Raw genomic sequence first — 23,159 nt, 5'->3', positions numbered from 1 at the left:
ACCCACTCACACACAATCACACTCCCTAACTCACCCTCACACACCCTCACACCGTCACACACCCACACACTCCCACTCCCTCAATCAACATCAAACACCATCACTCACCCTCACACACCCTCACCAACACACACGTCACACACACTCAGCCTCACAAACACTCACTCAACTTCACCATCACACACACTGACACCCCCTCAGACCCCCTCACACTCACACTCACACTCCCTCACCCTCACACCCCTCACCCTCACACCCCTCACCCTCACATCCCTCACTCTCACATCCCTCACTCTCACATCCCTCACTCTCACATCCCTCACCCTCACACCACTCAAGCCACAGATGGGTGTGCGATGGGAGGACGCTCAGCTTGCAGGGCTGTGCTTCTATCCCTGCTGCACTCTCCTGCTCTCTAGAAATGTGGCATAACAACAAAAGCTGCCATCAAAGTCACGTCAATACAAATCAGGTGGCATTCCAAATGCTATAGGTGTTACATTCACAAAAATTAAAACTATTGGCATTGTAAATGACAAATCTATCAATGTAGCTATTTGGAAAACTACACAAAAAAAAAATCATTTACAAGACCAATAGCTCCTACTTTTCTAATGCGAGACCTATTGCATTTCCAATGCTTGTTTTGTCCGGGACCCTTGCTGTTTCCGCCCTCTGACAGAAGCACAGTATTTCCAATATAAATGCTGTGGTGCTGGACAACAGTTTGTTGTAATTTACCTGTCCCGCTTCTTTTCATTAGAATTTTTTTTATTTACAGTGACTCCTTCCTTCAGCCCTTCGCAGTTTGTTTTCCTTGCACCGCCCCTTCTTACAGTCCCTTTAACCATTTTGGTACGGCAGCGATGGAGTTGCTCTGCCCCAACTAGCATGTTTAGGTCTCGCGACCTATCGATGTGCGCAAGCGCATCGAGCGGAGCGAGAATTCAAGTGGCGAAAACATCATGAAACCAAAGGGCTTTCAGCCCCGCGGTTTTCATGCAGTTGACGTGAACCACGTGATTAAACATGCACGCGCATCAGCAACATTTCTCAATCACCCTCCCACAGGCACGCCCCCCCCACCAGGCTCTCCCGCCCCCAGGCTCTCCCGCCCCCATCAGGCTTCCCTCCTAATCCGCCGCAACATTTCTCAATCACCCTCCCACAGGCACGCCCCCCCACCAGGCTCTCCCGCCCCCATCAGGCTTCCCTCCTAATCCGCCGCAACATTTCTCAATCACCCACCCACAGGCACGCCCCCCCACCAGTCTCCTGCCCCCATCCGGCTTCCCTCCTAATCCGCCTCCCCTCGCTCGCATTCCCGCCCCAGGCTCTCCCGCCCCCATCCAGCTTCCCTCCGCCATCTGCCTACCACACTAGAGCTGCGGACGCCTCAATCTCCTCCGACTTCGCATGGCCGTCCTTTCTGCCCGCCAGCACTTCAGTTCCGCCCTGTCTAAACCATGCCTCCTTTCTCGTTGTTGCCTCCGCATCAGTCAATCAGATGCTCGTTCTTCTTTCTTTTTACTTTCAAACTACTTTTTCCAATTTCAACTGTCTCGGAGTTCCCTTGTTTCTCAGAGCATGGTATTATCTTCTTATTTCCATCACGTCCATCGCTAAAAGAGAGGAAGGCTTACAGGAAACATCCTCTGCAGCGGGGCTTATCTCGACTGGGACAGTAATTCAAAGTGAAATGACGCCCCCCCACCAGTCTCCCGCCCCCATCCGGCTTCCCTCCTAATCCGCCTCCCCTCGCTCGCATTCCCGCCCCAGGCTCTCCCGCCCCCATCCAGCTTCCCTCCGCCATCTGCCTGCCACACTAGAGCTGCGGATGCCTCAATCTCCTCCCACCTCGCATGGCCGTCCTTTCTGCCCGCCAGAACTTCAGTTCCGCCCTGTCTAAACCATGCCTCCTTTCTCGTCGTTGCCTCCGCATCAGTCAATCAGATGCTCGTTCTTGTTTCTTTTTTTGCTTTCAAACTACTTTTTCCAATTTCAACTGTCTCGGAGTTCCCTTGTTTCTCAGAGCATGGTATTATCTTCTTATTTCCATCACGTCCATCGCTAAAAGAGAGGAAGGCTTACAGGAAACATCCTCTGCAGCGGGGCTTATCTCGACTGGGACAGTAATTCAAAGTGAAATGACGCCCCCCCACCAGTCTCCCGCCCCCATCCGGCTTCCCTCCTAATCCGCTTCCCCTCGCTCGCATTCCCGCCCCAGGCTCTCCCGCCCCATCCAGCTTCCCTCCGCCATCTGCCTGCCACACTAGAGCTGCGGACGCCTCAATCTCCTCCCACCTCGCATGGCCGTCCTTTCTGCCCGCCAGCACTTCAGTTCCGCCCTGTCTAAACCATGCCTCCTTTCTCGTCGTTGCCTCCGCATCAGTCAATCAGATGCTCGTTCTTGTTTCTTTTTACTTTCAAACTACTTTTTCCAATTTCAACTGTCTTGGAGTTCCCTTGTTTCTCAGAGCATGGTATTATCTTCTTATTTCCATCACGTCCATCGCTAAAAGAGAGGAAGGCTTACAGGAAACATCCTCTGCAGCGGGGCTTATCTCGACTGGGACAGTAATTCAAAGTGAAATGTTTTTTTTACTGTTTTGGCTTCTTTCTGCGCCAGCAGGCGGAAAAAAAGACAATGGGAAACACCGAGCCGCCAGAGTCAGCACTCCAGACTGTCAGAATCCACAGAAAGTACGTGCGCCCCACAAATAGGCCATCAGCTCCACCGCATGCCTTCAACCCTAGTTACATCAACCCTAGTTACATTTAATTAGCAGCAGCAGCATTTCTCCTGCGCCAGGCCACATCAGGACACTTTCACCCACACAGCAACACTTACAGACACGCAACGCCACTCACACCCACGCAAGCCCACTATCATCCACGCAACACCACACTCACCCACGCAACGCCACTCACTCACTCACGCAACGCCACTCACTCACTCACGCAAAGCCACTTTCACCCACACAGCACCACTTTCAGACACGCAACGCCACTCACACAGGCAACGCCACTGACACAGGCAACGCCACTGACACAGGCAACGCCACTGACACAGGCAACGCCACTCACTCAAAGCAACGCCACTCACTCAAAGCAACGCCACTCACTCAAAGCAACGCCACTCACTCAAAGCAACGCCACTCACTCAAAGCAACGCCACTCACTCAAAGCAACGCCACTCACTCAAAGCAACGCCACTCACTCAAAGCAACGCCACTCACACATGCAACGCCACTCACACAAAGCAACGCCACTCACTCAAAGCAACGCCACTCACTCAAAGCAACGCCACTCACTCAAAGCAACGCCACTCACTCAAAGCAACGCCATTCACTCAAAGCAACGCCATTCACTCAAAGCAACGCCACTCACACATGCAACGCCACTCGCACATGCAACGCCACTCGCACATGCAACGCCACTCGCACATGCAACGCCACTCGCACATGCAACGCCACTCGCACATGCAACGCCACTCGCACATGCAACGCCACTCGCACATGCAACGCCACTCGCACATGCAACGCCACTCGCACATGCAACGCCACTCGCACATGCAACGCCACTCGCACATGCAACGCCACTCGCACATGCAACGCCACTCGCACATGCAACGCCACTCGCACATGCAACGCCACTCGCACATGCAACGCCACTCGCACATGCAACGCCACTCGCACATGCAACGCCACTCGCACATGCAACGCCACTCGCACATGCAACGCCACTCGCACATGCAACGCCACTCGCACATGCAACGCCACTCGCACATGCAACGCCACTCGCACATGCAACGCCACTCGCACATGCAACGCCAGTCACACATGCAACGACACTCACACACGCAACGACACTCACACACGCAACGCCAATCACACACGCAACGCCACTCACACACGCAACGCCACTCGCGTTGCCAATAGGTCTCGCAGTAGGAAAGTTGGAGCCATTACCATTGCAAATAACAATGCCTTTTATTTTTTTTTCATGTTAAAAACATAAAGGGCTTTGTCATTTACAAAACCAATAGCTCCAACTTTCCTACTGCGAGACCTATTGGCAACGCCAGTGCTTGTTTTGTTAAGCCTCCAAATGTGCAGCACAAACACGGCGTACAAAGAGATTAATGTGTTGCCTGGAGCACATTTCGGGAAGGACATTAAATGAAAGTTCAAACCCGCTTTATGGTACCGCAACTTGCTTTCACTTGTTTTCTTTATTTCCAGTGCTATTTTAGAGCTTTGTGCAAACTACACTTGCGGTTTTCACTCACACGTACTACCAGTATTTTGCTAGTAATAACTTTGAGGGAATAGCATATTTTTGTTTTCTAAATAGCATGCACAAAAGCAGTATAATTTCAATTTACATCAGTAATTTCCAATGATTGTGTCAATGTAAAAATCGCCGCTGCACACCCAGCATCAGGGCCGTGTGCCTCAGTGATGCAGGACCCGCGCCAGTAACTGAAATATGACGAAAGACTGAAAGGAGTAGCCACAAGCTGTGCTCTAGTTCTGCTCTCAAAAAAATGAGCAAAGAAACAAGCAATTAAGAACATTTCATTGAAAAAACCATTAAACAGGAAACAGAAGGAAATCCTACAGAAGGCAAGGAGGAGAAAAAGAACCTTGAGGTATGTAAACACTTTTATTGTGCAAAGGCCATCAATTTCAGGATGCTCAGATGCGCTCATTGGAGTGAAGCGGTGGCTTACATTGAACGAAGAAGTAGCTCTGAGTTTTCAAGAACAGCTGTAGTTTACCACAAGGCACAGAGGCTCAGGCAAGCTTGTGTAATGTGGCGGTAGTCCACAATTTGTCAACTTGTGCCCCTCCCTTCTGGCCACACTATAACACGCTTGTGCCGAGTTGGCTCTATGGTTTATGCAGGAATTAAAAGAAAGAAGTAAAATGCATCAGAGATGAGAAAATAAAAGCAGCGAATCTTTCCTACTAAAAAAAAGTATGTGAAATAGTTACGAATCTGTGCAAATATGAGCGACAATCCTCAAGCCATCCAGACCTTACACTGGTGCTGTTCACTGCAGGGTTCACACTCTGCTCATTCAATTATTGGCCTCTTGCTGAGACGGTGAATAAAAAGCTATTTCGTGTTCATTTGTATTAGAGCATGAATTATAAGACCAGCGAGTAGTAATGAGACCACCCAACAATTCTCCATCAGTTGGCAAGCAAGGGGCCACCTTTGCTTGCCAACTATCGGCCCACCTATAGTTTAGTCTGGTAAAGATGGTGCTCGTGTATGCCTGTGCAGCAACAAAAAAATATCAAAAATGTATGTTCTCGCGCCTCTGAACTATGGACAGATAATTTTGTATGTTTCTGTTGGGATCATAAAGTGCATATTCAGTAGTATAAAATGCTTGGATGAACCATACAATTTCTGAGCCCAGTTCTGCCTCAGTTTATTGATCTACAATATCTGATATTTAAGATGCATATATTCTTGTCGACCTTGCTTTACTCTGCTGTAATGACTTGACTTTTATCTTAAATAAATGATATTTTGTATTAAAATAAATACCTGAATAATGTTTGTACCTATCGTAGGAAGTGGTTCACATGTAGGTAGTTTAATGGTGAACAAGCACGTTGGGATGCCTGCTTGAATCGGATGCCACGAAGGGGTATAATGCATAAGCACACAGTAGGCTTTGTTTGTTTGAAGGGTGTATGATGTCCGTTGTACAGTGAGATCAGTAGGAAACAAGCATTTACAATGCAATGGTTTCGCCTTTGGAAAAGTTAGAGTTATTGGCATTGCTCATGACATTTCTTTTTTTTTAACTTATAAATAAATGGCATTGTTATTTATATTGCCAACAGCTCTCACAGCCCACACAGCTCTCTCAGCCCACACAGCCCACAGCCGACACAGCCCACACAGCTCTCAGCCCAACACAGCCCACACAGCTCTCAGCCCAACACAGCTCTCAGCTCTCTCAGCCCTCACAGCCCACACAGCCCACACAGCCCTCTCAGCCCAACACAGCTCTCAGCCCAACACAGCTCTCAGCCCAACACAGCTCTCAGCGCTCTCAGCCCACACAGCCCTCACAGCCCTCACAGCTCTCACAGCCCACACAGCTCTCACAGCCCTCACAGCCCACACAGCCCTCACAGCCCTCACAGCCCTCACAGCCCACACAGCCCACACAGCTCTCACAGCCCACACAGCTCTCACAGCTCTCACAGCTCACAGCCCACACAGCTCTCACAGCCCACACAGCTCTCACAGCCCACACAGCTCTCACAGCCCACACAGCCCACACAGCTCTCACAGCCCACACAGCTCTCACAGCCCACACAGCTCTCACAGCCCACACAGCTCTCACAGCCATCCGCCCACACAGCTGTCACAGCACAGCAGTTGCTCTCAGTGCAAGTGTGCACTGAAGCAGGTACTGTAGTAGAATTGGCCTATACCATGTACTGCACTGTGACATTTACACAGCACTTCATCCCCGGGCTGTGGAGCGCTCTGGTTTGCACGGAGATCCTAGGTGCAAAGGTTTAAGATGGCGCGGGTTCGAGCGTGACCAGTGCCTGTGATGCTGGGTGACGCGTGTGAGGTCTGGAGATGGGGACTCTGCGCAAGCGCAGATCGGCCCTCTTACGTGGCTGGTTATAATATACTACTTTGCACAAGCGCAGACATGCCCTGCCTCTTACATGGCTGCGCAGCCAAGTTTTAATGTGCTCCATTTTTTTTTTGCTGTTTGCAAAGTCCTCTTATTCCTGCTGGCACGGAGTGGTGCATCTTCGGCGTTTCACCCTGTGCGAGATTTGTTGAAGGAAGGAACAGATAGGAGAGGGGCTGCTCCATGACACTGTGGTTTCCTTGACAGTGGTTGCTCACTTTTTTTTGCTGGGGGAACGAACAGACAGGCTGACATTGCAGCACGCACACAGAAAGACGGACCTTAGACACTGCAGGCACACAGACAGACAGAGACTGCAGGCACACAGATAGACGGACACTGGAGGCACACAGACAGACAGACGGACCTCGGACACTGCAGACACACAGACAGGCTGACATTGCACGCACACAGACAGACGGACACTGCAGGCACACACACAGACAGACGGACCACGGACACTGCAGGCAGGCAGACAGCCGATCACCGCAGGCACACAGATAGACGGACATTGCAATCAGACAGATGGACACTGCAGGCGCACAGACAGCGGGACACTACAGGCACACAGACAGACGGACACTACAGGCACACAGACAGACGGACACTACAGGCACACAGACAGACGGACACTACAGGCACACAGACAGACGGACACTTCAGGCACACAGACAGACGGACACTACAGGCACACAGACAGATGGACACTACAGGCACACAGACAGGCACCGTATCCTGGCCGGTTGACATTGTAAACCTAGACACAAGGGTTGTTTCTTATTCCTGCTGGCACGGAGTGGCGCATCTTCGGCGTTTCACCCGGTGCGAGATTTGTTGAAGGAAGGAACAGATAGGAGAGGGGCTGCTCTATGACACTGTGGTTGCCTTGACAGTAGGTGCTCACTTTTTTTTTGCTGGGGGAACGAACAGACAGGCTGACATTGCAGCACACACATAGAAAGACGGACGTTAGACACTGCAGGCACACAGACAGACAGAGACTGCAGGCACACAGACAGACGGACCTCGGACACTGCACGCACACAGACAGACGGACACTGCAGGCACACACACAGACAGACAGACGGACACTGCAGGCACTATCAATTTAATATTTTCACCAGAGGTAAAATATAAATACACTAGAGCCAGGATACAGGACATGAATGGCAATCACGATCCAGGGTCTTATGAAAAATGAAACCCCCAAAGTCTACATCCTTGAAGGTTTTTGTCACGAGCCCTTGTGGGCAAGTTAGAGCTCACTTATTTAACTGGAATGAAGGATTGCTGTTAGGAAACTGCCACAATGAAAACAGGACTGCCAAGCTTTTACAGACTGACAGTGTAGGGAGATCTGTAGTTGTAGCAGACGAACTCCAGAAATAGAATGGATAATTCACGTTTGCCAATCTAGAAAAGTTCAAGAAATAACCGTCAATGCTAGACCCTGCAACTGGTAGTTGGCATCCCACAACAGAAAGCGACAACTGGAGATAGTTGTTGGTTGCAGCCAGACAGTAGCACAGGTTTGTGACCAGCCAGAATGCAGGACTCAGAATTGACAGATTGAGAAATAGTGATGTGTTACATGCTACTGATCCATAAAGAGCCCTCTCTGTTACATGTCACCAACCTACAAATAGCATTGTCTGTTACATGCTACTGATCCATAAAGAGCCCTCTCTGTTACACGTCACCAGCCTACAAATAGCATTGTCTGTTACATGCTACCAATTTAGAAATAGTGATGTCTGTTACATGCTACTGATCCATAAAGAGCCCTCTCTGTTACATGTCACCAACCTACAAATAGCATTGTCTGTTACATGCTACTGATCCACAAATAGGACTATCTGTTACATGCTACTCGTCCACAAATAGCCATCTCTGTTACGTCACCAACCTACAAATAGCACTATTACATGCTACTGATCCACAAATAGCCATTTCTGTTACACGGTAACAATTTACAAATAGCAAGGTCTGTTACATGCTACTGATCCACAACTCTCAGTTACACGCTACCAATTTACAAATAGCACTGTATTTTATATGCTAATAATCCACAAATAGCCCTCTCCGTTACACGCTACCAATTTACAAACAACCCTCTCTGTGACACGCTACCAAACTACAAATAGCACTGTCTGTTACATGCTACTGATCCAAAAATAGCCCTCTCTGTTACACGCTGCCAATGTACTAATACACTGTCTGTTACAAGCTACCAATTTACAAATAGCCCTCTCTGTTACACGCTACCAGTTTACAAATAGCACGGTCTGTTACATGCTACTGATCCACAACTCTCAGTTACACGCTACCAATTTACAAATAGCACTGTATTTTATATGCTAATAATCCACAAATAGCCCTCTCCGTTACACGCTACCACACACAGACAGACACACACTGCAGGGGGGTGCTCTCATTCCAGCTGACAACCATGCATTCACTGAGCCGCATTTGCTGCTCATGCACGGTTGTATGAATCTTTTACAACAATCTTTGTATTATTTATTCACGGTTCGGCATCTCTGCTTCTTACCGGCCAGCCCGCCGCCGCCGCCCTCGCCGTGGCCCTTCCTCCGCTGCAGGATGAAGTACGGGTTGGCCCTCTCCGTGAACCACAGGGCGTTCGCCAGCAGCACCTCCTCGGGATTCACCCACATTTTTCCGGGGTGCAGTAACGACCAACAAATGGAGCCGCTGCTGGTGTCAGAGGGACACCCGCATCAGTACCGCGATCCACCTGGAACAGACAGAATCAGCACCGCGGGCGCCGCGCATCCTCCGGGTGACCCCAAACACCACAGCACGGATCTCGCTGGCGGAGCAGGGACGCTGTGTGCACCAAGGAAGCGGCCGGGAGCGCAGGCAGCAGAGGGGGCGGGCCCGGCCGCAAACACAGTGACATCAGCTCGGCACAGGGAGGAGGAGGAGGCGGGCAGGGCTAGGTGCTCCGGTGTTGTGCTCCTCGTCCTCGCAAGGAGCCCCGCCTCCGTGGCCCCCTTGCTTGGGTTGGGTTTCACCTGCCACAGGGAATTCTTCAACCAGGGAAGCGGATAACGCTGCAGGGCTCTCCCGCTTCTGATGCCGCCGGGCACCCTCAGCTCACGGGAGCCCGGCAGAGCGCCCGCCATAGTTGTTCTCCTGTCTCCCGGACTGCGGGGGCGGGACTTCCGGCCGGCCGTGCAGGGATTGGCCGGCCGTAAGAAACACACAGCACGGCCGGACCAGCCCACCCCGCCATCAGCGCGTGAACCAGGGAAGCGGATAACGCTGCAGGGCTCTCCTGCTTCTGATGCCGCCGGGCTCCCTCAGCTCACGGGAGCCCGGCAGAGCGCCCGCCATAGTTGTTCTCCTGTCTCCCGGGCTGTGGGGGCGGGACTTCCGGCTGGCTGCACGCTGCAGGACTCTCCCGCTTCTGATGCCGCCGGGCTCCCTCAGCTCACGGGAGCCCGGCAGAGCGCCCGCCATAGTTGTTCTCCTGTCTCCCGGGCTGTGGGGGCGGGACTTCCGTCCGGCTGCACAGGGATTGGCCGGCTGTAAGAAACAGACAGCACGGCCGGACCAGACTCGGGGGCGTTCCCGGCGTCGCGTGACGTCGGCAAAAGCCAAAGAATCTCGGGAACGCCCCCGTGTCTGGTCCGGCATTGACGGACGCCTCTCTGTTCCAATGGCTAGCCTCCATTTATGGAGCTAGCCAATGAAGCAGAGGGGCGTGTTCAAGTCACCCATACTAGAAACTACAGATTTCTCTGGAGGAGGAGCCTAACGGCTCCGCCCCCCAGCGAAACCTAAAAAGGGAATAGCTGTTGTGGTCACTTTATAAACCTAGATTTTTAGGTGTTAAGTTCTTATCTTTCATTTAAGACTGGGTTTCGTGAGTCCCGCTGCCATGTTCTGTGTGTACAGTAGGCGCTATCATCTTGACCTGTAGTTGGGAATTCGCTTTTGCATCCTTCTTAATACTGATTTGCATCTTTAATACGCCTTTGGAAGATGGAGGCACTGGTGCATCACGTCTAATCCAAACAAGCACTGGCGTTGCCAATAGGTTTCGCATTTGGAAAGTTGGAGCTATTGGTTTTGTAAATGACATTTTATATTTATATATTGTTATTGACAATGCCAATAACGATATATAAATATAAAATGTCATTTACAAAACCAATAGCTCCAACTTTCCTACTGCGAGACCTATTGGCAACGCCAGTGCTTGTTTGAGACTGGGCACCAATCGCTTATCCAGTTATTAAAAAACAGGGTGTTTTTAGAAGTTGGAATTGTGGGAAAGTGACCGCATCTACAAAAGTAAATGGAAATTTAAGTTGTTGTTTTTCCTGCTCGCTCTCTTATAGGAGTCTGAAAAGATGCCATTATTCATCAGGCATTTATAGTTACATATATGTGACAATCTCTTGCTCGAAGAGGAACAGAAAACTCGGCGAACAAATTGTAAACTTGCAGTTGGCTCAAGTAATATCAAGTGCCAGCTTCCACAGTCCTGGCGATACCTCGGCTAGTAAAAACAAGTAGTATTGATTTATGAACTAGGATATGTACCTTGGCCACAGGATGCACACACTCAGCTTTTTTGTTTGCATGTTTATTCAGCTAAGAGGAGATTCAGTCTTTGAACTTTGTGGAACAAAATACATGTCATCTCCTTATCGTGCACTCTAGGGTCCTTGTTCTGTCCAACATTGATGGAAGTGGCAAGGTGTTAAGTTTCCATATTCATAAGAACACCTCAGGTGCTGTTCTGCAGTCTGTCTGGTTGTGTGTTTGGTATGTCAGAAAAATGACTAATCTCTCTGGTTCTGTTTTCGGTCCTCTGGCTCCCAAGGAAGGCCATACTCTCCAGGTATTTTGATTGGCCTACAAAGTCAGTCACCTGCTCAAAACATCATGTGTGCTGCAAATATTGGCGGTTTCTGGGGAATCATGCATGTCTTAGGGTCATCGTATCTAGGTGGGTAGAGTTGCAAAATTTACAAGCAGAAAAGTTCTGTTTGAGGAATGTGAACTGTAGATCACATGCTTTGCATTCTCCTGCCATCTAGTGTTGAGTCCGGATGTTTGCAAGTTGTTTTTCTTTGAAGAAGTCTTTCCAGTCACTAGGTAGGTGACTCCTACTTTCGGTGATAGTCCTCATGAGCATCGACTTCATTGTTATTTTCCGCCATCTGGTTCGGAAGTGTATTAATGCACTCCGGTTCGAACCAGTTCTTTGGGTCCCCCTTAGTGTGCAATCCACTCTACTCATGACGGTATTGTTCTCGTATGCCTATCCCACTTCTCTGTGTATCATATCGGTCGACAAAAGCTTATATTTCGATCAGAAAACTTGTGGAAGGCAGTCGGGCGTCATCGCGTCGGTCTACCTCGCAGTCGATGGAACGGACTCCATTCAAATTCTGTCCTCTTTGCCACACGAAGTACCTGCGCACAAAATCACAAGAAGTGTGCAACTTGTGCTTATCTCTGGAGCCCAATGAACAGAGCTGCGACACGTGTAAATCTTTCCGTTCGAAGAAAACACTCTGCGATCGTCAGGCTCGCCGTCGTGAAATGCCGATCCCAAACATTGAATCCACGCCGGACATCTTCGGAGAATGTTCTGAGCAACAGATTTGTGATGCATAAGGGGACGAAGAAGAACAAGAAGAACCTGTATCTATTTCGGGATCTGACATGGAAGATGTGCTGCCAGGTCAATGTATCGTGAGTGCCGAATTCCCTTTGCCCCAAATATCTAGTCAACCCAAGCAAACAGCTGCGGTCCCACCTCAGCCTTCGGGCCACGGTCGGCACCAAGAAGATGTTTCCATCGCCCCGCCTCAGCACCGAAACATGCACCAAAGCCTTCCAGCTCGGGATCGAGTCGGCCAAAGTCTGGCACCGAAACCTTTGGGTTCGAAACCCAAAAACGTTTCGGAGTCGAAACATTTGATGCCAAAACAGACGTCTGAACCTAAATCTTTGGTTACTAAAAACAACACTGCCACTTAAAATTTCGGGTCCCAAACAGAAAAATACTTTTTTGCAGCAGCCAGACCCCGATTTCGACGTCCCACCCCCGAAATCCGACCCTAAACAAAATGAACTCTATGTTGATCCTCAGACAGGACATCTTTCTGCCAAATTGCCTCAAAAACGTAAACCAGAGTCAGAGGACACTTGTGTTCCTTTGAAGATGAAGCATGTTGGTACTAACCCATCTCCTCCTTCACCTCCCTCCTCTCAGCTACATCAGTTACTAATTACACCAACTAACTCTCCTCAACAACCTGATGATGAGGATGATGGGAATGGTGGGGATGATCCTTTACCAGCAGATCCCTGGAAGGACTATAACACTGACTCACCCACGGATAATGACCCAGACCTTTACCCCACAAAGCCTTCCACCCTGACGATATTGTAGGGTACATAGAATTACTATGTAGAGCTGCAGAGTATCATGGGGTACAATTGCATACAGAATACCTAGCAGAGGACTTCCTATATGAAACCCTTAGAACCTCTCAAAGGTCTACTCAAACTCTCTGCATGCTCAAAGGCATGATGAGACATGCAGACGATGTATGTAAAGTTCTTATTCGGGCTCGCATTCTCACCCCCTGGATAGACAAAAAGTACTAGCCTGAACCATCAGATCCAGCTTTTATTAAAGGGCAGTTACCACTGGACTCTTTAGTAGTTTCTAATGCCTGCAAACAGGCCAATTCACAAACTTCTGGGGACGCACCCCCTCCCCCCTCCAGACAAAGAGTCCAAACTGATGGACACCTCCAACTAAGGATAACCACCCAAGCAGCAAATCACTGGTGTATTATCAACACACAGACACTTCTAGCCAGGTATGATCTGGCACACTGGGACGAGATCGAGCAATTGCTCCAATTTCTATCAGATGAGTAATAGGCTAAAGCTCGAGACCTAGTCCAAGAAGAAAAGCTCATCTCAAATTCATCAATTAGGTGTGCTTTAGTCGCTGCTAATACTGCAGCTAGATCAATCAATACTAGCGTGCTATTAAGGAGGCATGCATGGTTAAGGATCTCTGGATTCAAACCTGAAATCCAGCAATCCATTTTGAATACACCATTCGATAAAGAGCATCTCTTTGGACCTCTAGTAGATACGTCCTTAGAAAAGATGAAAAAGGATATGGAAGTTGCCAAATCTATGGGAGCCATACAGTCTCCTTCTAATCGTGGCTCCTTTTGTCACTCCTTCTATCGTGGGGGGTTCCAAAACAATCTCTTTAGACACTACTGCTACACCCTACAAAGGCAACAATCAATCCTCCTCCTCCTCCAGAGGTTTCTGGTAAGGCCTTTTCTGGTAAGGCCCCTACCATTTGGAATGCCCTACCCAAAGACCTTTGATGCAACCCCTCTTACTCCAGATTCAAGAAAGACCTTAAAACTCATTTGCTAACTAAATTTTGGGGAAATGAAATCCCGGATAACCTTTTTGACTACCTCTACTCCTCCTTCCTTAGACTACTACCCGTTCCCCCATTCACCCCCCCCCCCATTTTTCTCTCGTCTCCTCACTCTCTCCCCCTTTTCTTCACCACTCAGTACCTACTATGTCCTTTGAATCCTCCTTGACATACTATTACATTTACTATTTATAATAACATTCTGGTTCCTGCAGCTTGCTTCTTTATCTCTTCCTATATGTACCTTTTATCACTATTGTTTTCCCTAAATTATTCCCTGTATTTTTATTGGTTTGAACACCTGTATAAATCGTTTCGACCAAATACCATATTGTTTTATTGTGTACTTCCATTGCTGATGTAAAGCGCTCTGATACCCTCGGGTGGAGCTAGTGCTATATAAAACCTTCAAAATAAATACAAATAAATAAAGTTATAGGTTCTACAACACGTACCTCCCACTCTCCTAACATCCCGTGACTTGCCTACACTTCCCCCCGATTGTTTAACACCTGTCGGGACGTCTTTTACAATTCCTCCCCATCTGGCAATCCAGAACTACGGACAAATGGATGATAAGAATTACCCAACATGGTTATTGCCTGGAGCTTACCACCATTTCTCCAAACATTCTGCTACGTTCTCACAAAATTTCACCAGAACATTTACATCTACTTCCTGGTTCAATATCAAGGAACAGGTGTGTAATAATAATAATAATAATAATACAGCGTTTTGTAGAGCGCGAACAGCTACATCACGTGGAGGTGTCCCGGCGCTAGAAGAATACGGTTGACCTGAGGGTAAGGCGTGATAGGGTTAGCGGGGTAGAGTGAAGAGCCAGGTTTTTAGCAGTTTCCTGAAACAAGGTTCGGAGGGAGCTTGCTGGATTGCTGGTGGTAGGGTGTTCCAAAGTGTGGCAACATTTGCCGAAAAAGTCCCTGTACGTTCTCATCCCCAAAAAGGACTGCTTCCTCAGACCTATTCTAGACCTCAGAGAACTAAACCTCTTAATACTGTCAGAGCATTTTCACATGGTAACACTTCAACAAGTGCACCCACTTTTGCAACGGGTCTATTTTTTCAGTCTGCTCTAGAATTAAAAAAAATGCATATTTCCACATTCCAATTCATCCCGCTCACTGTAAATACCTCAGATTCATGATAGCAGGTCATCATTACCAATTCAAAGTACTTCTGTTTGGAGTTACCACTGCTCCCAGAGTATTTACCAAATGTCTGGTAGGAGTCGCATCACATCTAAGTAAACACATTCATGTCTTCCCATACCTGGACTACTGGCTCATCAAGCCAGCAATTACCAAATGTGTCTCCAGCACACTCAAACTACTAATCACTTACTTCACCAACTAGGGTTTACAGTAAATGTATTAAAGTCTCATATACAGCCTTCCAACAGACAAATTTACATGGGAGCCACAATAGACGCTCAGAAAGCTCGAGCATCTCCCAATGCAGCCATTATTCTCAATATTCAGTCCATTCTCACTCAATTTCTAACTCTATTTTCAGCCCAACCAGTCATTACCCACAAAAGTATTCATGCAACTGCTAGAAATGATGACTTCTTGCATTTTAATTGTTCCCCATGAAAGACTTCACATGCGTCAACTTCAAGAATGCTTGGCGAGCCAGTGGAACCAAGTGCAGGATCAGTTAATCGATCTAGTGTTGGTAGATGGCCACACCCATCTCTCTCTGCAGTGGTGGAACCCACAAAATGTATCCAAAGGGCAGCCCTTTCTCAACCCTGTTCCACAGACCGTGCTAACGGCAGACTCATTGCTCACTGGTTGCGGCACTCACTTACAAACTCACACAGTCCAAGGATTGTGCTTTAAAATACAAGAGCCTCCATATCAATCACCTGGTGCTACTAGCAGTGTTTCTAGCGCTCAAAGCCTTTCAACCTCACCGGCAAAACTGTGTCTTAGTCGAACAGACAGCATGACAGCTATGTATTATATACAAAAACAGGGGGGGGCACACTCTCCAACTGTCACGCCTAGCACAAGTCATTTGGAAATGGACCATACATCAAAAAATATATCTCCTTGCAGAACATCTTCCAGGAGTAAACAATTAGAATGTAGACTTCAGCAGATAGACGCAGCAAATACACGAGTTGGAACTTCATCCCCAGGTTTTTCTTCCCTACTGTCAGGAATGGGGATTTCCACACATAGACCGGTTTGCCACAGCTCAGAACGCAAAATGCCAAAGCTTTGCCTCCAGGTTCCCACACCAGTTCTCCAAAGGCAATGACCTTTGGATTAACTGTCAGGGATATTTGCTTACGCTTTTCTCCCTCTCTTCCACTCGTTCCGATGGTAGTTCGGAAGCTCAGACAAATGTCCCTCAAACTGATTCTCATATCTCCCACATGGGCACTCCAACCTTGGTTCACCACCCTGTTGGAACTCTCAGTAGTTCCACATCAAAAGCTGATTCTCAATTCCAGTCTCCTCAATCGGAACTATGGAGAAATCAGGCATCCAAATCCCAAGCAACTCATCCTGTGTTGGAAAATTATGTTTAGGTCGAGCTATTAAATCCCGCAGGGATTAATAGCTCGACCTATGGCAGGGGAAACAAAGTCTCTAGAACAAGCAGATTGCTCCCAATGCATGTGATTTATTGAAGCGTGACGCTTCGGCAGCGCGCGCTTGGCCTTACTCACGTAGCCTCACACCCATTTGCTCCCACTGCTTTGCCACCCGCTCCCTTCCTGCTGACATTCGCACCCCTTCTCGCAGCACAGTCCTTGTGTTTCTTGTTTAGCGTTGCAGTGGAAATATTTTTCACAAAGCTCCATGGTGTTTTCGCTGGAATAATTCATGAAATGCTTAATATCCTAAAAATACGGCATTGCAAATGTGTAAGGAAGAGCTTTCTTTGTTTTAAACGCGGGTAGCATTAGAAGGCAGGCTTTGTTTTAGAAAGCTGCTTTCGCCACTCACGAGTTTAATTAACGCACAAGTGGCAGCTGGGCAGATGGGTAATGCGAGGTGGTCTTCAGGACATTCTAAAGCTGCAGAGATGTGGCTGATAACAGTTTTCATTGCGTCTCACCCACAAACCCTGTACAGTATTTCCGTTAATTAGTTTAGTGAGGACCATCAAAAGGAAATGTCACCATGTAAAGGGGACGACACTGGAACAATGACTGCCTGGCCAGGAATGGCCTTCTGTCGACCCCTTCTTACATCCTCCAGACATGGCTGAGGCAACTTCTTCCTGCAGTTTGTTCTTTGGGCGAGGGTATTCCTGGGTGTGGCAGAGCTGCATGCAGTGTAGGTCCATGCACGCCACAACTTCGCCTTGCTTTGTTGTATTTTTGCATTGTTAATGTTCACATTTGTTTGCAATTCGCCATTTGCCTTTCGTTTGTCTCACTCTCTCCTGCCCCTTCACTGTCTTGTCCTCTCCACTCTTCCTCTGTTTCTGTCTCACACTCTCTCCTGCCCCTTCCCTGTCTTGGCCTCTCCACTCTTCCTCTGTTTCCGTCTCACTCTCTCCTGCCCCTTCACTGTCTTGGCCTCTCCACTCTTCCTCTGTTTCCGTTTCACTCTCTACCTGCCCCTTCATTGTCTTGGCCTCTCCACTCTTTCTCTGTTTCCGTCTCACTCTCTACTGCCCCTTCACTGTCTTGGCCTCTCCACTCTTCCTGGCTTATATATTGCTAGTGACAAAGATTTCAAAGGTATCCAGTTCCCCATAACTGTGTGCTCGCCCTTGCTTCCAAAACTTGTGTCAAAATAATGACATAGCCATCAATGTGCGCGCAGTGCTGCCTCTCAGCCAAGGCAGGTAGAACACTGTGGGTACAATGAAGCATCTGTGCGGTGTTCCTCTTCCTCACACTCCTGGGTGGATGCAGCCTCTTTAAATAGACATGGTGCGCGTGCAGTGCTGCCTCTCAGCCAAGGCAGGTAGGACACTGCTTTTGGAGACCTGGATTCTGCTGTTGGCATGGGCTGGCACCCGCAGGGTCTGCTTTAGTCCAGGGAGTCCTAAGAGGTTGAGGTGCTCTTGAAATAGGTAAAATCATTATCACTAAGAATCTATCAGTTCATCTAGTTGATGGGATCCGGTGCTTCTTGAGAGGGTAATGTTTGTCACATGCAGAGGGGACATCTTTATGCATGATCTTTTCAATCATGCGACCCAACAGAGCTGTCGTCATTGTGCCACGTGTATAACCCATGATATAGTAACCATTGCCAAAGTGCTGAACTGTGGCCACCCTTTTAGTGTTCTAGGAGCGCTAGAATTTGACCGCATCTTCTGCATTGCACATTTCCAGGGGTGGAGCTCGTTTGGTAGTGCCTACAGCTGTCCCACAGTCGAGAGTGGGGCATGCGCCGTTCACTGGCGGTGGTCAGAATAGGCTACCTCCGCTTTCAGGCACATGTAGTTGGAGTAGTCATTTGGGCTGAGCGCGTGCTTTAGTGCATTTCCATTCATTGACTTGGAAGTTGTAGAATAGTTCTGTGGAACCTGACTCTGTGGAACCTGACTATCTTCATTTTCTTAATTTTAACAGAGCGTCCTGTTGCTGACAACGAACGGATGTTTGATTTTTTGCAGAACTTGGGTACCCAAAGAAATGAAATCCGCTTTTTTCTTCGCCATGAGCGGCCACCATCGAGGGAGTCTGGTAAGTGTAAAAGAATAAGTATTAAATATCAAACATAAATAATTGTTTATCCCTTGAATGGCTGCGTGATGTCATTATGTGTGTTTGTAAAGCGCGCTATTGCCCGCGAGGGTATCATGGCTCTGATCAGGTGTGCTCGTGGGCCTAACCCTACCTGTGGTAAGCCAGTGAATTGAAAACAAAACCCAGCTTCATGCATTTGTCTTCCGACTGAGGCTGCGGTGCCCTTTTCTAGCAGCCTCTGTAGGAAACAAGGAACGGAGGTAAACTATTATTTTCCCTTTAAGCAAGAGTGGCTCTGCGACAATTTCAGTTCCCTATATTCCTCACAAGTGTGCTTCCCTGATACAACTGTATAGAGCAAATGTGGATCAAGCATTGGCAAAGCCACTAAGTCCTGCTTTATGACTTTGCCAATGCTTTTTGTAGATGAAGTTCCGCAATACAAAACCCAGCACGTGCGTCATGTTCTGGTGCCCTCCCAAGAATAATGAAAAAGGGGTCTGCTTTTTTTAAACACAGGTATACAAAGGCATGCATTTGTATGAGAGCATTGAACCTCGATGCTTCTTCAGAAAGTTATTTAAGTCACTAGGAGCCATGAAGTGCAAGGAACCACTCACAATAAGTGAGCCACGGTAGAGACATTTCAGCAGGGCGAGGGAAGCCAGCGCATCACTTTAATGTATGCAGTGAGAGAAAACATTGTTCATCAACTGTGCCCAGGCCGAACAGGCCTTCGATTCTACTGGGCATCTCCCTGGTGGGGCGAGGGCCCTTAAACTGCTTTTTCTTTCCCCAGCTCACTGAGATTAGTTGCAGAGGGCACTATGAGACTTCAAGAGATATATGGTTGACGTGGGGGAGAGAGAAAGCGAGCAGAGAAGGGAACAATGGATGGATGGATGGATCGATGGGAACAGTGAATGGGTGGATGGAGTGATGGATGGATGGAGCGGTGGATGGATGGAAGCGAGGGATGGATGGAAGCGAGGGATGGATGGAAGCGAGAGATGGATGCCTGGATGACTGGAGCGGTGGGTGGATGGAGTGATGTAAGGGATGGATGGGAGCGGTGGACGGATTGAATTGAGGGATGGATGGAGTGGTGGATGGATGGATGGATGGAGCGGTGGATGGATGGATGGATGGAGCGGTGGATGGACGGATGGGACGGTGGACGGATGGGACGGTGGACGGATGGGACGGTGGACGGATGGGACGGTGGACGGATGGGACGGTGGACGGATGGGACGGTGGACGGATGGGACGGTGGACGGATGCGACGGTGGACGGATGGGACGGTGGACGGATGGGACGGTGGACGGATGGGACGGTGGACGGATGGGACGGTGGACAGATGGGACGGTGGACAGATGGGACGGTGGACAGATGGGACGGTGGACAGATGGGACGGTGGACAGATGGGACGGTGGACAGATGGGACGGTGGACAGATGGGACGGTGGACAGATGGGACGGTGGACAGATGGGACGGTGGACAGATGGGACGGTGGACAGATGGGACGGTGGACAGATGGGACGGTGGACAGATGGGACGGTGGACAGATGGGACGGTGGACAGATGGGACGGTGGACAGATGGGACGGTGGACAGATGGGACGGTGGACAGATGGGACGGTGGACAGATGGGACGGTGGACAGATGGGACGGTGGACAGATGGGACGGTGGACAGATGGGACGGTGGACAGATGGGACGGTGGACAGATGGGACGGTGGACAGATGGGACGGTGGACAGATGGGACGGTGGACAGATGGGACGGTGGACAGATGGGACGGTGGACAGATGGGTAACGGTAAGTGGGTGAATGGATGGAGCGGTAAGTGGATGGATGGATGGAGCGGTAAGTGGATGGATGGATGGAGCGGTAAGTGGGTGGATGGATGGAGCGGTAAGTGGGTGGATGGATGGAGCGGTGGATGGGTGGATGGATGGAGCGGTGGATGGGTGGATGGATGGAGCGGTGGGTGGATGGAGCGGTGGGTGGATGGATGGATGGAGCGGTGGGTGGGCGGGTGGATGGATGGAGCGGTGGGTGGGCGGGTGGATGGATGGAGCGGTGGGTGGGCGGGTGGATGGATGGAGCGGTGGGTGGGTGGATGGATGGAGCGGTGGGTGGGTGGATGGAGCGGTGGATGGATGGATGTTTGGAGCGGTGGGTGGATTGTTGGAGCGGTGTGGAGCGGTGGGTGGATTGTTGGAGCGGTGTGGAGCGGTGGGTGGATTGTTGGAGCGGTGTGGAGCGGTGGGTGGATTGTTGGAGCGGTGGATGGATTGTTGGAGCGGTGGATGGATTGTTGGAGCGGTGGATGGATTGTTGGAGCGGTGGGTGGATTGTTGGAGCGGTGGGTGGATTGTTGGAGCGGTGGGTGGATTGTTGGAGCGGTGGGTGGATTGTTGGAGCGGTGGGTGGATTGTTGGAGCGGTGGGTGGATTGTTGGAGCGGTGGGTGGATTGTTGGAGCGGTGGGTGGGTGGAGCGGTGGGTGGATTGTTGGAGCGGTGGGTGGGTGGAGCGGTGGATGGGTGGAGCGGTGGGTGGAGCGGTGGGTGGGTGGGTGGGTGATTGGGTGGATGGATGGATGGATGGATGGGTGGGTGGGTGGGTGGATGGATGGATGGATGGGTGGATGGATAAATGGATGGATGGATGGGTGTATGGATAAATGGATGGATGGGTGTATGGATAAATGGATGGATGGGTGTATGGATGAATGGATGGATGGATGGATGGGTGTATGGATAAATGGATGGATGGATGGATGGATGGATGGGTGTATGGATAAATGGATGGATGGATGGGTGTATGGATAAATGGATGGATGGATGGATGGGTGTATGGATGGATGGATGGATGGGTGTATGGATGGATGGATGGGTGTATGGAGCGATGGATGGGTGTATGGAGCGGTGGATGGGTGTATGGAGCGGTGGATGGATGGATGGAGCGGTGGATGGATGGATGGAGCGGTGGATGGATGGAGCGGTGGATGGATGGATGGATGGAGCGGTGGATGGATGGATGGATGGATGGATGGAGCGGTGGATGGATGGATGGATGGATGGAGCGGTGGATGGATGGATGGATGGAGCAGTGGGTGGATGGATGGATGGATGGAGCAGTGGGTGGATGGATGGATGGATGGATGGATGGAGCGGTGCATGGATGGATGGATGGATGGAGCGGTGCATGGATGGATGGATGGATGGAGCGGTGCATGGATGGATGGATGGATGGAGCGGTGCATGGATGGATGGATGGAGCGGTGGATGGATGGATGGAGCAGTGGATGGATGGAGCAGTGGATGGATGGATGGAGCAGAGCGGAGTATCGCCCCTCACCCTGTCTCCCCTCACCCTGTCGCCTCTCACCCTGTCGCCCCTCACCCTGCACCACCACAACATCACCCTGCACCACCACAACATCACCCTGCACCACCACAACATCACCCTGCACCACCACAACATCACCCTGCTCCACCACATCACTCTGCTCCACCACATCACTCTGCACCTACAACATCACTCTGCACCACTATTCAACAACAAATGGTTCAAATATTTTCTCTCAATGTTTCAAGCTTTATTACAAATGTCACAAAAAGATGTTAATATTTCACTTCTGTTCTTGAATTTTTCTCACAATCAAATACATTGAACATAATCTTCACACAAGTTATGTACAAATTTAAAGCTATTGCCATCATAAATTACAATAACTTTTATTTAAGTATTAATTCTTTAAAAAAATTAAAATCCATTGTTATTTGTAATATCAATACATCTAAGTCACTTAAATACAACACATATTGCATTACAAATGCTATAGGTGTCACATTTGCGAAAGTTAAAACTATTGGCATTGTAAATGACAAAGCTATTAATTTCGCTATTTTCAAAACCAACACATAAATAAAATGTTTGTCATTTACAATACCAATAGCTCAAACTTCCCTAATGCGAGACCTATTGCATTGCAAATGCTTGTTCTTCTTATGTTTGTCCTTCCTCTTGAGCCTGGTCTCATTACTTGTTTCCTCCCACTGCTTTACTTTTTTATGCACTACTTTTTAGGTCTCACCTACGTAGCGCGCATGCGCTCCATAGGAGGGCCTTTAGCCTTCGCTCTGGTCATTTTCAAGCACACACTTGTGCTTGTGTCGGCATCCACCTTGCAGGAGGGAGCAGGGGCACGCCACAAGCATGAGTGCAGTGCTTGAAAATGGGCAGACTAATTAAACAACAGGGGGTGGTGATGGACAGAGTTTCTGAATTAAGCAGAATACTCTCACCCAGTCAAGAGATCAGGGC

General features: G+C 49.2%; 1 protein-coding gene across 2 annotated transcripts in view; it reads left to right on the top strand.

Moving 5' to 3' along the window:
• TP53BP2 (tumor protein p53 binding protein 2) overlaps positions 1-23,159 on the top strand; it is a 330,278-nt gene that overhangs the window by 126,283 nt on the left and 180,836 nt on the right. For both annotated transcript variants that reach the window (XM_086927962.1, XM_086927963.1), the window contains exon 3: positions 18,712-18,825. In XM_086927962.1, the coding sequence (XP_086784088.1) occupies positions 18,712-18,825 (114 nt within the window). The remainder of the gene's footprint in view (positions 1-18,711; positions 18,826-23,159) is intronic.

Source organism: Lissotriton vulgaris, chromosome 6, assembly GCF_964263255.1.
Source record: "Lissotriton vulgaris chromosome 6, aLisVul1.2, whole genome shotgun sequence".
Taxonomy (NCBI): Eukaryota; Metazoa; Chordata; class Amphibia; order Caudata; family Salamandridae; genus Lissotriton; species Lissotriton vulgaris.
The sequence above is the reverse complement of the archived record's forward strand: the minus strand, read 5'-3'. Positions and strand labels throughout refer to the sequence as shown.